The sequence below is a fragment of the Rana temporaria genome, chromosome 9 (genome assembly GCF_905171775.1).
Source record: "Rana temporaria chromosome 9, aRanTem1.1, whole genome shotgun sequence".
NCBI lineage: Eukaryota > Metazoa > Chordata > Amphibia > Anura > Ranidae > Rana > Rana temporaria.
Window position 1 is genome coordinate 48822077 of NC_053497.1, and position 12284 is coordinate 48834360.

The 12284-nt window shown below is 43.7% G+C and overlaps 1 protein-coding gene across 1 annotated transcript; it reads right to left on the minus strand.

Annotated features, from left to right (window-relative positions):
• Positions 1–9669: 9669 nt before the first annotated feature.
• Positions 9670–11044, minus strand: LOC120914419 (olfactory receptor 5V1-like). The gene has a single exon (XM_040325114.1). The coding sequence runs from the start codon at positions 11040–11042 to the stop codon at positions 10089–10091; it is 954 nt and encodes a 317-aa protein (XP_040181048.1). The 5' UTR covers positions 11043–11044; the 3' UTR covers positions 9670–10088.
• Between the last annotated feature and the right edge of the window lie 1240 nt (positions 11045–12284).

A 12284-nucleotide genomic window follows, 5' to 3' on the forward strand; every position in this document is an offset into this window, starting at 1 on the left:
GACTGAAGGGGATCAAGAAGGCTATTATCAGCAAGGTGGTTGCTCAGTCGGTTGTAGACGAGACGTTCAAGGAGTTTGGATAGAAAGGGGAGCAAAGAGATGGGGTGTAGGTTGGCAAGAAGGGGGGATAGACTATGTAGAGGTAAGCCAATGAGGAGGGAGTTGCAGTAGTCGAGGCGAGAGATGATAGGTACTGACTCATGCCAGGACTGTTTGTTGGAAACCCCTTTTAACAAATCACAGGTAAGTACCATTGACATTTAAATAAATTTGTATATATATATATATATATATATATATATATATATATATATATATATACACACACACACACATATATATATTTTTTTTTAAAACATGGTTCACCCTCTGTTTTTGCTTTCTTGTAGAGTTTCTCCTGCATTCCCCCTGACCTGTTGAGAATCGCAGCACAACCGATGCAGTGGTGTGATTTGTGAAGATCCTTTTCCCTACTTACCCCACGGCAAACTTTTGAGCGCAGGGGCATCTGTTTCTTTTTGTATGGATGAACCATGTCATTACCTGGAGGGATTGACATTTAGTGGGTTAAAACAGGCAGGAAATATGATATCGCCTGAAAAGGGACCTGAGCTTTGTAGCTGCTGCAAGTGCGTACTATTCTTTGGGTTCTCACTGGTATGCCACAATTTGGCTGCATTGCTGGTGTACTCACAGTTTTTCTTACCTGCAATCACATAGACTAATTTTAGGTTGTGCATTTTTGCTGCTTTTTTTTTTTTAAAGTGCACTAAAGGTGCAGCACTTTTTGTACACTTTCAGAGAATGTGCAACCTAATAGAAGTCTATGGGGCAGGGGGAAAGATGCAGCACTTTTATACCACAGTACCTTCTTATCTTGTGAATAGTCTTATTTTTGTTTATTGCAACATTACCCTATGGGTCATTTATAGGCTTATATGCCATTGTTTTTATGAACTCGCCTTTTAACATGTACAAATAACGATTTATATCTTTAATATATTCATTGTGTCTCCCATGCTTAGCCCTATACTGTACTTAAATAAACTTAGATTAAACATAATTAGAGGTTGTTGTTCGTGAAGCACTCCCCCTCTCCCCAAAAAATTGTACCCATCTAAATTATTTCACACATTTTTTTCCTTTATTTGAGTCTCCTACGAGCACGCTCTCTATTTGACCCTATTGTTGGAGCACATGCATTCCATATGCTACTAGAAAGCACTACTGAAAGAGACAAATGACACAATGACACACAAATGCAAGTCAACCGTCAACTGTTCAAAACAAAACCTTCAGGTTTTCAAAATTTAACAGTAAATTGTATGAACAAGAGTTGCTCAGCAATGAAAACTGTTTTCTTAAGGTGCTTTTAAAAGGTACAACATTTTTTCCTTAACACATTCCCTAGATTAGAGTAAAATTAGTTATACCACTTGCTGTGCCCCCCCCCCCTCAAATACTTACCTGAGACCAGACTTGTATCAATCTAGTGCTGTGCCTGTCTGCCAGTCTTCTTTCCTCTTCCACCTTTCACCAGCTTAGCAGAGGGCACTGGGAGCCATGGCCCCTGCTGCTGTCAGTCATTTTGTGAGAGGAGGGGGTGGGGTCTGAGTGTCTCTGTGTGTCAATAAACACACGTAGCCAAGCTCAGGGTTTGAGCCTGCGCATAGCAAGTGCTTGCTATGGGGGCAGACACAGATGAGGAGGAGCCAAAATCACCATCAGTGATCCAAGAGGAAAGGGCTGCACTGTGAAATACCATAGCACTAATCAGGCAAGTATAACATGTTAATTATTTTAATACATTTTTGTACACCTTGATCACTGTAACAGCAATATTTTGAACTGTCACGAATGGGTTACAGTCATAAGAGCTGTGATTATTATTGTGTGCTTTGATTGTTCCACAGCTGTCACATGGTACAGGGTGATGTGTTTGGCCCAGGTACCATGTGACAGCTATGGGCCAATAACCAGTTCACAAAGTACAGACAGGGCCGGACTGGCTTACCGGGATACCGTGATATTTCCCGGTGGGCCGGCTGCCTGGCTGCCCCTGAGGCCGCTGTGAGGGCAGGGGTGCCTGAAAAAGATATGGCTGCAGGGCCAGGCCGACATGCAACTACACATGCGCCAGCTCAGTTCCGAAGCTAGCTGTGCTCAGGAAAGCCCATACACACTCGGAAATTTCCGGAAAGGTGGGTGCATGTGCAGTGACACAATGGCGCTGAGCGGGCGCCATTTTTAAAAATAAAGCAGTAGCTCAGTGAGGTCTCGTCTGGCAAGTGTGTGCCTCTTCCTACGTCCCCCCACAGCCTCTGAACTCCTGTCCCCCCCTCCGCAGGCTCTGACCTCCTGTCCACCCCCCTGCAACCTCTGACCTCCTGTCAACCCCCCCGCAGCCTCTGACCTCCTGTCCCCCCCCAGCCTCTGACCTCCTGTCTCACCCCCAGCCTCTGACCTCCTGTCTCCCCCCACCCTCTGACCTCTTGTCCCCTCCGCAGCCTCTGACCTCCTGTACCATCCTCAGCCTCTGACCATCTCTTGTCTTATATCACGTCTGCAGTCTGGAGAGGAGTCAAGATTGGGAGTGCCGCCAGGATGGGGGTCATGGGAGAAGTCAGACATGTATGGACTGTGGAGAGGAGACTATAGGAAAACCAGAGCCATATATGGGTATATCATCATTTCATATACTCTGTAAATGATAATATTTAATATTTTGAAAAGTTAGTATAATGGAAAATGAATGGTAAAAGTTCTTGTGGGTTTAACCAATCATATTTTGAGTATTCATTCTTCATGAAGGTGTGGCAACTTTGGGGTCAATTCACTAGCATTTACTGCATGCGATAATGTGGTCACAGTTGCATAAATTACCGCATGCAGTAAATTCAGTTTTGACAGTGCAATTCACTAAGAATTTTGCGTTAACCACTTCCCGACCGCCTCACGTACATATACGTCAGCAGGTTGGCAGCCCTGCGCAAAACGACGTACTGGTATGTCAGCGCACGCCCGCTGCACGGTGGGGGACCCGATGCGCGTGGCCGGCAGTCGCGATGACCGCCGGCCACCTGCGATCGTGGGCATGATAGACAGAACCGGGATCTGTGTGTGTAAACACACAAATACGGTTCTGTCAGGAGAGGAGAGAAAGATGGTGAGTTCCTATTAGTTAGGAACAGCGATATGTCTCCTCCTCTAGTCACTCCAATCCCTCCACTGTTATAACAAACACACTGCCCATACCTCCTTATGCCCATTCGACTTGGAAAAGAACCTTTGAGGACAACTGCAGCTACTCTGTCAACTTTTTGTCCCCGGATTGGATTTTAATTTTGCTTCCCCATCCCTCCATACCTCCCTTTTCAGCCTGACCACAGTGGCGCCCTCTGTCACAGGGATCAGAGCCTTGCTTGCAGTGCAGGATCCTGTTTTCAGCCGGGAGCAGGCCGGCTATAAATTTAAGGGAGGACAGATGAATACTGGTCCTCCTGACTTCTGACCTTGCTACATTTTTACGTGATGATGCTCAGTAGTAGCAGGTAAGTAGTTAGTGAGAGAGTGAGAGAGGAGAAGCTGCCTGTCAAGTGTGTGTCAACCATCAACCCATCCCAATGCCAGAGGTTCGTAGTCTGCAGTTATGGCTTATACAGTAACAACTGAATAACTTTAACTTAATGTAACAGAATACAAATGACTCTGTATAATTAGTTTCTTAAATGGCAGTGATCTATTTACCAAGTTACCCAATTTGCACTTTTATACCACAGTACCTTTTTATCTTGTGAATAGTCTTATTTTTGTTTATTGCAACATTACCCTATGGATCATTTATAGGCTTATATGCCATTGTTTTTATGAACTCACCTTTTAACATGTACAAACAACGATTTATATCTTTAATATATTCATTGTGTCTCCCATGCTGAGCCCTATACTGTACTTAAATAAACTTAGATTAAACATAATTAGAGGTTGTTGTTCGTGAAGCACTCCCCCTCTCCCCAAAAAATTGTACCCATCTAAATTATTTCACACATTTTTTTCCTTTATTTGAGTCTCCTACGAGCACGCTCTCCTTTTGACCCTATTGTTGGAGCACATGCATTCCATATGCTACTAGAAATCACTACTGAAAGAGACAAATGACACAATGACACACAAATGCAAGTCAACCGTCAACTGTTCAAAACTAAACCTTCAGGTTTTCAAAATTTAACAAAAAATTGTATGAACAAGAGTTGCTCAGCAATGAAAACAGTTTTCTTAAGGTGTTTTTAAAAGGTACAACATTTTTCCCTTAACACATTCCCTAGATAAGAGTAAAATTAGTTATACCACTTGCTGTGCCCCCCCCCCCTCAAATACTTACCTGAGACCAGACTTGTATCAATCTAGTGCTGTGCCTGTCTGCCAGTCTTCTTTCCTCTTCCACCTCTCATCAGCTTAGCAGAGGGCACTGGGAGCCATGGCTCCTGCTGCTGTCAGTAATTTTGTAAAGCAGGGGGTGGGGTCTGAGCGTCTCTGTGTGTCAATAAACACACGTAGCCCAGCTCAGGGCTTGAGCCTGCGCATAGCAAGTGCTTGCAATGGGGGCAGACACAGATGAGGAGGAGCCAAAATGACCATCAGTGATCCAAGAGGAAGGGGCTTCACTGTGAAATACCATAGCACTAAGCAGGCGAGTATAACATGTTAATTATTTTAATACATTTTTGTACACCTTGATCACTGTAACAGCAATATTTTTAACTGTCACGAATGGGTTACATTCATAAGAGCTATGATTATTATTGTGTGCTTTGATTGTCCCACAGCTGTCACATGGTACAGGGTGATGTGTTTGGCCCAGGTACCATGTGACAGCTATGGGCCAATAACCAGTTCACAAAGTACAGACAGGGCCAGACTGGCTTATCGGGATACCGTGATATTTCCCGGTGGGCCGGCTGCCTGGCTGCCCCTGGGGCCGCTGTGAGGGCAGGGGCGCCTGAAAAAAATATGGCTGCAGGGCCAGGCCGACATGCAACTACACATGCGCCAGCTCAGCTCCGAAGCTAGCTGTGCTCAGGAAAGCCCATACACGCTCGGCAATTTCCAGAAAGGTGGGTGCATGTGCAGTGACATGATGGCGCTGAGCAGCGCCATTTTAAAAAATAAAGCAGTAGCTCAGTGAGGTCTCATCTGGCAAGCGTGTGCCTCTTCCTACGTCCCCCCGCAGCCTCTGAACTCCTGTCCCCCCCTCCGCAGGCTCTGATCTCCTGTCCATCCCACTGCAGCCTCTGACCTCCTGTCAACACCCCCCGCAGCCTCTGACCTCTTGTGCCCCCCCAGCCTCTGACCTCCTGTCTCCCCCCAGCCTCTGACCGCCTGTCTCCCCCCAGCCTCTGACCTCCTGTCCCCTCCGCAGCCTCTGACCTCCTGTACCATCCGCAGCCTCTGACCATCTCTTGTCTTATATCACGTCTGCAGTCTGGAGAGGAGTCAAGATTGGGAGTGCCGCCAGGATGGGGGTCATGGGAGAAGTCAGACATGTATGGACTGTGGAGAGGAGACTATAGGAAAACCAGAGCCATATATGGGTATATCATCATTTCATATACTCTGTAAATGATAATATTTAATATTTTGAAAAGTTAGTATAATGGAAAATGAATGGTAAAAGTTCTTGTGGGTTTAACCAATCATATTTTGAGTATTCATTCTTTTTGTTTACAAACGATTTTATTATATCAAAAGGTCAAAGATTAATACAGAGTCATTACAGAAGCAAAAGGTACAATTAAACTAAACATGCTTGTACTTGACATGTGATATATAGAACATGAAACATGTAAAGATGAAAATGGTAAAACATTACAGACCAGCTACATTATGGACATCTGATAAGTTAGAAAATTTTCACGGAAGTGCTATATCCCAAGGGGACCATTTCTTTTTGAAAACATGTATTGTGTCAAAGAGAGTATGGTGGATTAGCTCTGAGAGTTTGATTTGTTCCATTCTATTTAAAACTTGGGACCATGGGACATTTGAAGAGAGCCAATTAAAAGCAATCATCCAGTGAATTGAATTAAAAAGTGTGTGAATCAGTCTAACATGTTTAATAGGTATGTTAGGTATAGGTGCGAATAATAAACACACCATCTTGGCTGTTGCAAGTGACCATATGGGGTCTAGAAATTTGCAGTTCCAGAAGGTATGTAAAATAGTGCCCTGATCAGGGCAACCCCTAAAGCAAGTGGGGGCTACCGTGGGATAAAATGAGTTTATTTTGGAAGGGGTCAGATACCATCTGGTATGAATTTTTAGAGCAGATTCTCTTGCTGATGTAGAACGAGTACATTTTAATAGGTTATGTATCATGGTATTCCACTCCTGTGGAGAAAATGTGCAGCCCAGGTCGACCTCCCAATGTAGCATTGGATTAGACTTCTCTGGAAGAGAAAACTCACTCAGAGAGTTGAGTATTCATTCTTCATAAAGGTGTGACAACTTTGGGGTCAATTCACTAACATTTACCGCATGCGATAATGTGGTCACAGTTGCATAAAATATCGCAAGCGGTAAATTCAATTTTGACAGTGCGATTCACTAAGAATTTTGCGTTAACCACTTCCCGACCGGCTCACGTACATATACGTCAGCAGGTTGGCAGCCCTGCGCAAAACGACGTACTGGTATGTCAGCGCACGCCCGCTGCACGGTGGGGGACCCGATGCGCGTGGCCGGCAGTCGCGATGACCGCCGGCCACCTGCGATCGTGGGCATGATAGACAGAACCGGGATCTGTGTGTGTAAACACACAAATACGGTTCTGTCAGGAGAGGAGAGACAGATGGTGAGTTCCTATTAGTTAGGAACAGCGATATGTCTCCTCCTCTAGTCACTCCAATCCCTCCACTGTTATAACAAACACACTGCCCATACCTCCTTATGCCCATTCGACTTGGAAAAGAACCTTTGAGGACAACTGCAGCTACTCTGTCAACTTTTTGTCCCCGGATTGGATTTTAATTTTGCTTCCCCATCCCTCCATACCTCCATTTTCAGCCTGACCACAGTGGCGCCCTCTGTCACAGGGATCAGAGCCTTGCTTGCAGTGCAGGGTCCTGTTTTCAGCCGGGAGCAGGCCGGCTATAAATTTAAGGGAGGACAGATGAATCCTGGTCCTCCTCACTCCTGACCTTGCTACATTTTTACGTGATGATGCTCAGTAGTAGCAGGTAAGTAGTTAGTGAGAGAGTGAGAGAGGAGAAGCTGCCTGTCAAGTGTGTGTCAACCATTGACCCATCCCAATGCCAGAGGTTCGTAGTCTGCAGTTATGGCTTATGCAGTAGCAACTGAATAACTTTAACTTAATGTAACAGAATACAAATGACTCTGTATAATTAGTTTCTTAAATGGCAGTGATATATTTATCAAGTTACCCAATTTGCTTACATCTAGCTCTTAGACTTATGCCCCGTACACACAATCGGATTGGATGTTTTTTCCGACTGAATTCCGCTCAAGCTTGGCTTGCATACACACAGTAACACAAAAGTTCTCTGAACTTTCATCTGTCGAGAACGCGGTGACGTACAACACTACAGCGAGCCGAGAAAATTAAGTTTAATGCTTCCGAGCATGCGTCAAATTGTTTCCGAGCATGCGTCGGCATTTTGTGCGTTGAAATTGCTACAGACGATCGGATTTTCCAATAGGATTTTTTTCCGTAGGAAAATTTGAGAACCAGCTCTCAATATTTTGTTGGCGGAAATTCCGACGGCAAAAGTCCGATGGAGAATACACACGGTCGGAATTTCCATTCAAATGCTCACATCTGACTTTTTCTTTCAGAATTTCCAATCGTGTGTACGGGGCATTAGACCTTCAAGGTCGAGGTATAAAATCAGGGTTAGACAGACAGTAATGTATTTATGGTTTTGTTTACATTTATACACATACAACAATCTATTCAACCAGCAACATGGTCATACCATGGTCAGAGCGCTTACCTTAGCCCAACAGGGCAGTAGCTCAGAGCGGTGTAAAGTTGTCCTCTCCCAAACCGCGTGTCAGCTTGTATGGGCGTCTGTTGTGAACCAGGCTGGTCTTCACAAAAATGGATGCCTCCAAACGAGTCCCAAGCGTCCACAGGTCCAATCCAGGGAAGAAAGTAAAGGTTCCAAATCGTGAAGTACGTTTTGCCAAAAATATTTATTTTAAAAGGCTTACATAAAGCAGAAAAGGTTTAAAAATTGCAATCCTAAGATCTGGTGTAGCTGTAGCACAGACAGACGTCACTTCCGGTCACATGGGTACCTAATTCCTTACATGTATCGTCACGTCACGTGACTTCATCAGAGGAGTATAATTGGTGGGGAGCTACACATCTATATATATTGAGAAAACAGAAAGTCAATCAGCGGCCTTTTTGGAAAATATATGTCGCTAGTGCCGCGGCGGCCATCTTGTTGGTGGGAAACAATTCAATGTGCCTGGTGACTTGTCACTCTCCCTAAGGGTGGCCATAATGTTGGAAGGAATGTTTTCCTAATATTATTTCACTATTTAGGCTGTCTTTCCAAATTCAGCCGCTAGGATAACATTCCTTCCAACATTATGGCCGCCCTTAGGGAGAGTGACAAGTCACTAGGCACATTGAATTGTTTCCCACCAACAAGATGGCCGCCGCGGCACTAGCGACATATATTTTCCAAAATGGCTGCTGATTGACTTCCTGTTTTCTCAATATATATAGAAGTGTAGCTCCCCACCAATTATACTCCTCTGATGAAGTCACGTGACGTGACGATACATGTAAGGAATTAGGTACCCACGTGACCGGAAGTGACATCCGTCCGTGCTACAGCTACACCAGATCTTAGGATTTCAATTTTATTTTTAAACCTTTTCTGCTTTATGTAAGCCTTTTAAAATAAATATTTTTGGCAAAACGTACTTCACGATTTGGAACCTTTACATTCTTCCCTGGATTGGACCTGTGGACGCTTGGGACTCGTTTGGAGGCATCCATTTTTGTAAAGACCAGCCTGGTTCACAACAGACGCCCATACAAGCTGACACGCCGTTTGGGAGAGGACAACTTTAAACCGCTCTGAGCTACTGCCCTGTTGGGCTAAGGTAAGCGCTCTGTGAGCCCAGTATCAGGAAGGAAGAAGATCATCCATTATAGGAATCATTTTGAGCATATGAAGTACATATGAATATATGAAGTACACCGGTTTATGAACTTTACCTCTATGAATTGTTTCTTGCTTATATATCATTGGATCCCATAAGCATCATCTCTCATTCATTAGTAACTTGAACTTCATTGTTGCATTAGCACTTTATTAGCACTGTGCACACCAGCACATATTAGGCAGGATTGCCTATTCAGCACACTTAATTTTGCTCATTGCTCCAGCATTTATTTTGTTTTGTATTTTTATTCTTTGATTCGCTGTCATTATTTTGATTCGCTGGCATTTTATTCTTGATTATTTATTTAGCACCGTCATCACCTTTTCTATTTATTAATATTTTTATTATTAATATATTTATTAATATATTTATTTATACGGCATTGATCACTCTAATTAGTTTAGCATATTATATTTATTTGCGCTCATCACTTTCCTTTATTTATGGAATTGATATGTATACATTATATTGTCATAAGTATTGGGACACCTGCCGTAAAGACTGGGATGCCATTAAAGTTCATGTGTGTCTGTAATTAATGTCTGTAATGATGCAAGAGGAAGCTGTGTCCTGTACAGCAGTAGAAATGTTTATTTTCCACCTCGTCTTGGCAATCTCTCTCTGGGAAATGCAGTTCAAAAACTCTCGATTACAGTAGACTACAGTTCCCACAGTACAGTGCTGCCCGACTTAGTCCATTAACCAGTTCAACATCACAGGGCAGGAATCGCAGGGAGTAGCTGCAGCCAGTTTTACTCTCACTTTCCACTCTTAGCCAAGCACCTGGCTACATTTGTGTATACTGCATGGGATATGGTATATTGACTTGTCTTCGGGGCTGTTTTCGCTGTCCTTTTTAATAAGTCAATAAAATATTATTACTATTGTTACTCTGTGTTATTTTTCACATTTGAAATTTTCCGAAACTTTCTCTTAAAGGCTGACTTAACATCTTTATTCTTCAAACTGTAAATCAGGGGGTTTAATATCGGAACACCAGTGGTGTTAAAGAGAGAAGAAAGTTTATTGGAACCCAGTGTAATATATTCAACTGGTCTGAAGTATTGGTAAGACAAGGTGCCATAAAGAAGAATGATGACTGTGAGATGTGAGGAACATGTGTAGAAGGCTTTCCACCTCCCCTTGCTGGAACGTATTCTCAGTATGCTTCTTATAATAAAAACATATGATATAAAAGTGAGACTAAATGGAACAAATGCTGACAGGAACACTCCTTCAATTAGCACATAAAGTTGCAAAGCAGAGGTGTCACTGCAGGATAGTTTCATTAATGGTACAAGGTCACAGAAGAAATGGTTGACCTCCAATGATGTGTAACAGGAAATGGATGATATTTTCAAAGCACAAGGCATGATATCTAAGAAACCCAAAACCCAACAGACACCAGCCAGACCACAGCAGACTTTGCGGCTTATAATTACCTGGTAACGTAAAGGGTTGCAGACAGCCACATAGCGGTCATAACCCATTGCTGTCAGAATTAGCACTTCATTACATGTGAATGATAAAAAGAAGAACATCTGCATCACACAACCAACAAACGAAACCGATTTATCTCCAGTGATAAATGTAATAAGAGGTTTGTGGAGAGTTATTGTTGAGCAGCAGACATCAAGGATAGACAGATTGGCCAGGAAGAAATACATTGGAGTGTGAAGGTGGCGATCTGTGGAGATCAGTAGAAATATGGTCATATTACCTCCTACAATGATGAGATAAATCAGCAGGACCAACAAAAAAATTGGAAGCTGTAATGCTGGGACATCAGAAATCCCTTTAATGATAAAATATGTCATCACTGTTTTGTTGGATTCTTCCATAGTATAGAATTTTCCAAAATTATACAAATCAAAATGATTTATGATGGTAGTCTACTGTGTCATATTAGGCTGCCAATGTGTAGCTGAACCCCAGGCAAACATAAAAACACTGTCACGTATTGTGCTTGGAGGTGGACCCCTTGTGTCTCCCATGGGTGGTGCAGGCTCAACTACAGATGTGACAGCCAACAGAAGTCTAGGCTTCACCAGGGCATCCTTCACAGGACTCCCCAAGGGAGCAAACCCTGTAGAAACAGAAGATGAGGCACTAAGTTATCAGTCAAGTTATCAGTCAAATGTGCAGTCAACAACAAAACAAAGGTCAGGGCTGGGCTGGCTGCAGACAGACAAAAAGCAGAGTCTCAACCAGGGAATCAGCAGGGTAGCCAGAATCAGTGGTGAGGATACCAGAATAAGGGTACCAAACACCAGATGCAGGAATGTACTAAATGAAGGAACAGGATTCAGAGGAAACACCAGGTCTCAAGAACACCAGGAACAGTTTTAGTCAGGCATTGTGCTGAAGCTAAAGCTTAATATATCATTTACATTTTCTACATGTGCACATGGAATGTTCCAAATGATCAGTTATAACTTAAAGAGAATGCTACTCCAACATTTCATCTCCCAGATGAGTCTGTTGTACAAGTGGCGGCTGGTGTTTTTTGGTTGGGGGGCAGCAAACAACCACCCCATGCCTAGGTAGGTCAGTCGGTGGTCGGGTCACCCGCACCCCCACCCTCAGGTCGGTCATCAAGCCCGGCACTTACCCCATCTAGGTTGTGGGCGGGCAGGTTGCAGGCTCCTATGGGCGATGGGCGGGCTGCGGGCTCCGACAGGTGGCAGGCAGTGGTGGGCAGTGGCTCTTATGTGCATCACAGCGGCTTCCGCCGTGCGTCTCCTTCCTCCTCCTTCTAGGCGTCCAATAGGAACACCTGTCCTTTCAGCCTATCGGGTGACGGGTCTCAAGATCCCCATCCAGAAGGAGGATCAGTGTGGCAATAGCGAATGTTCATTCGCTATTATCACACAACTGGGTGGGCTCTGCGCTCCGAGACCACTATTTTTGAAGCCTATTAGAGCTCAAGCAGTGAAAGGGATACATTGGCTGCTTGTAGGACTTCCTATGTGATTTGCTTTTTCACTTAACCTTTTGTGGACTCACTGAATTTTTTTGTGTGATTTATATTCAGTCAAGGGTGGTTCAATTGAATCATCACCAGTTATATTTTTATCTCATCA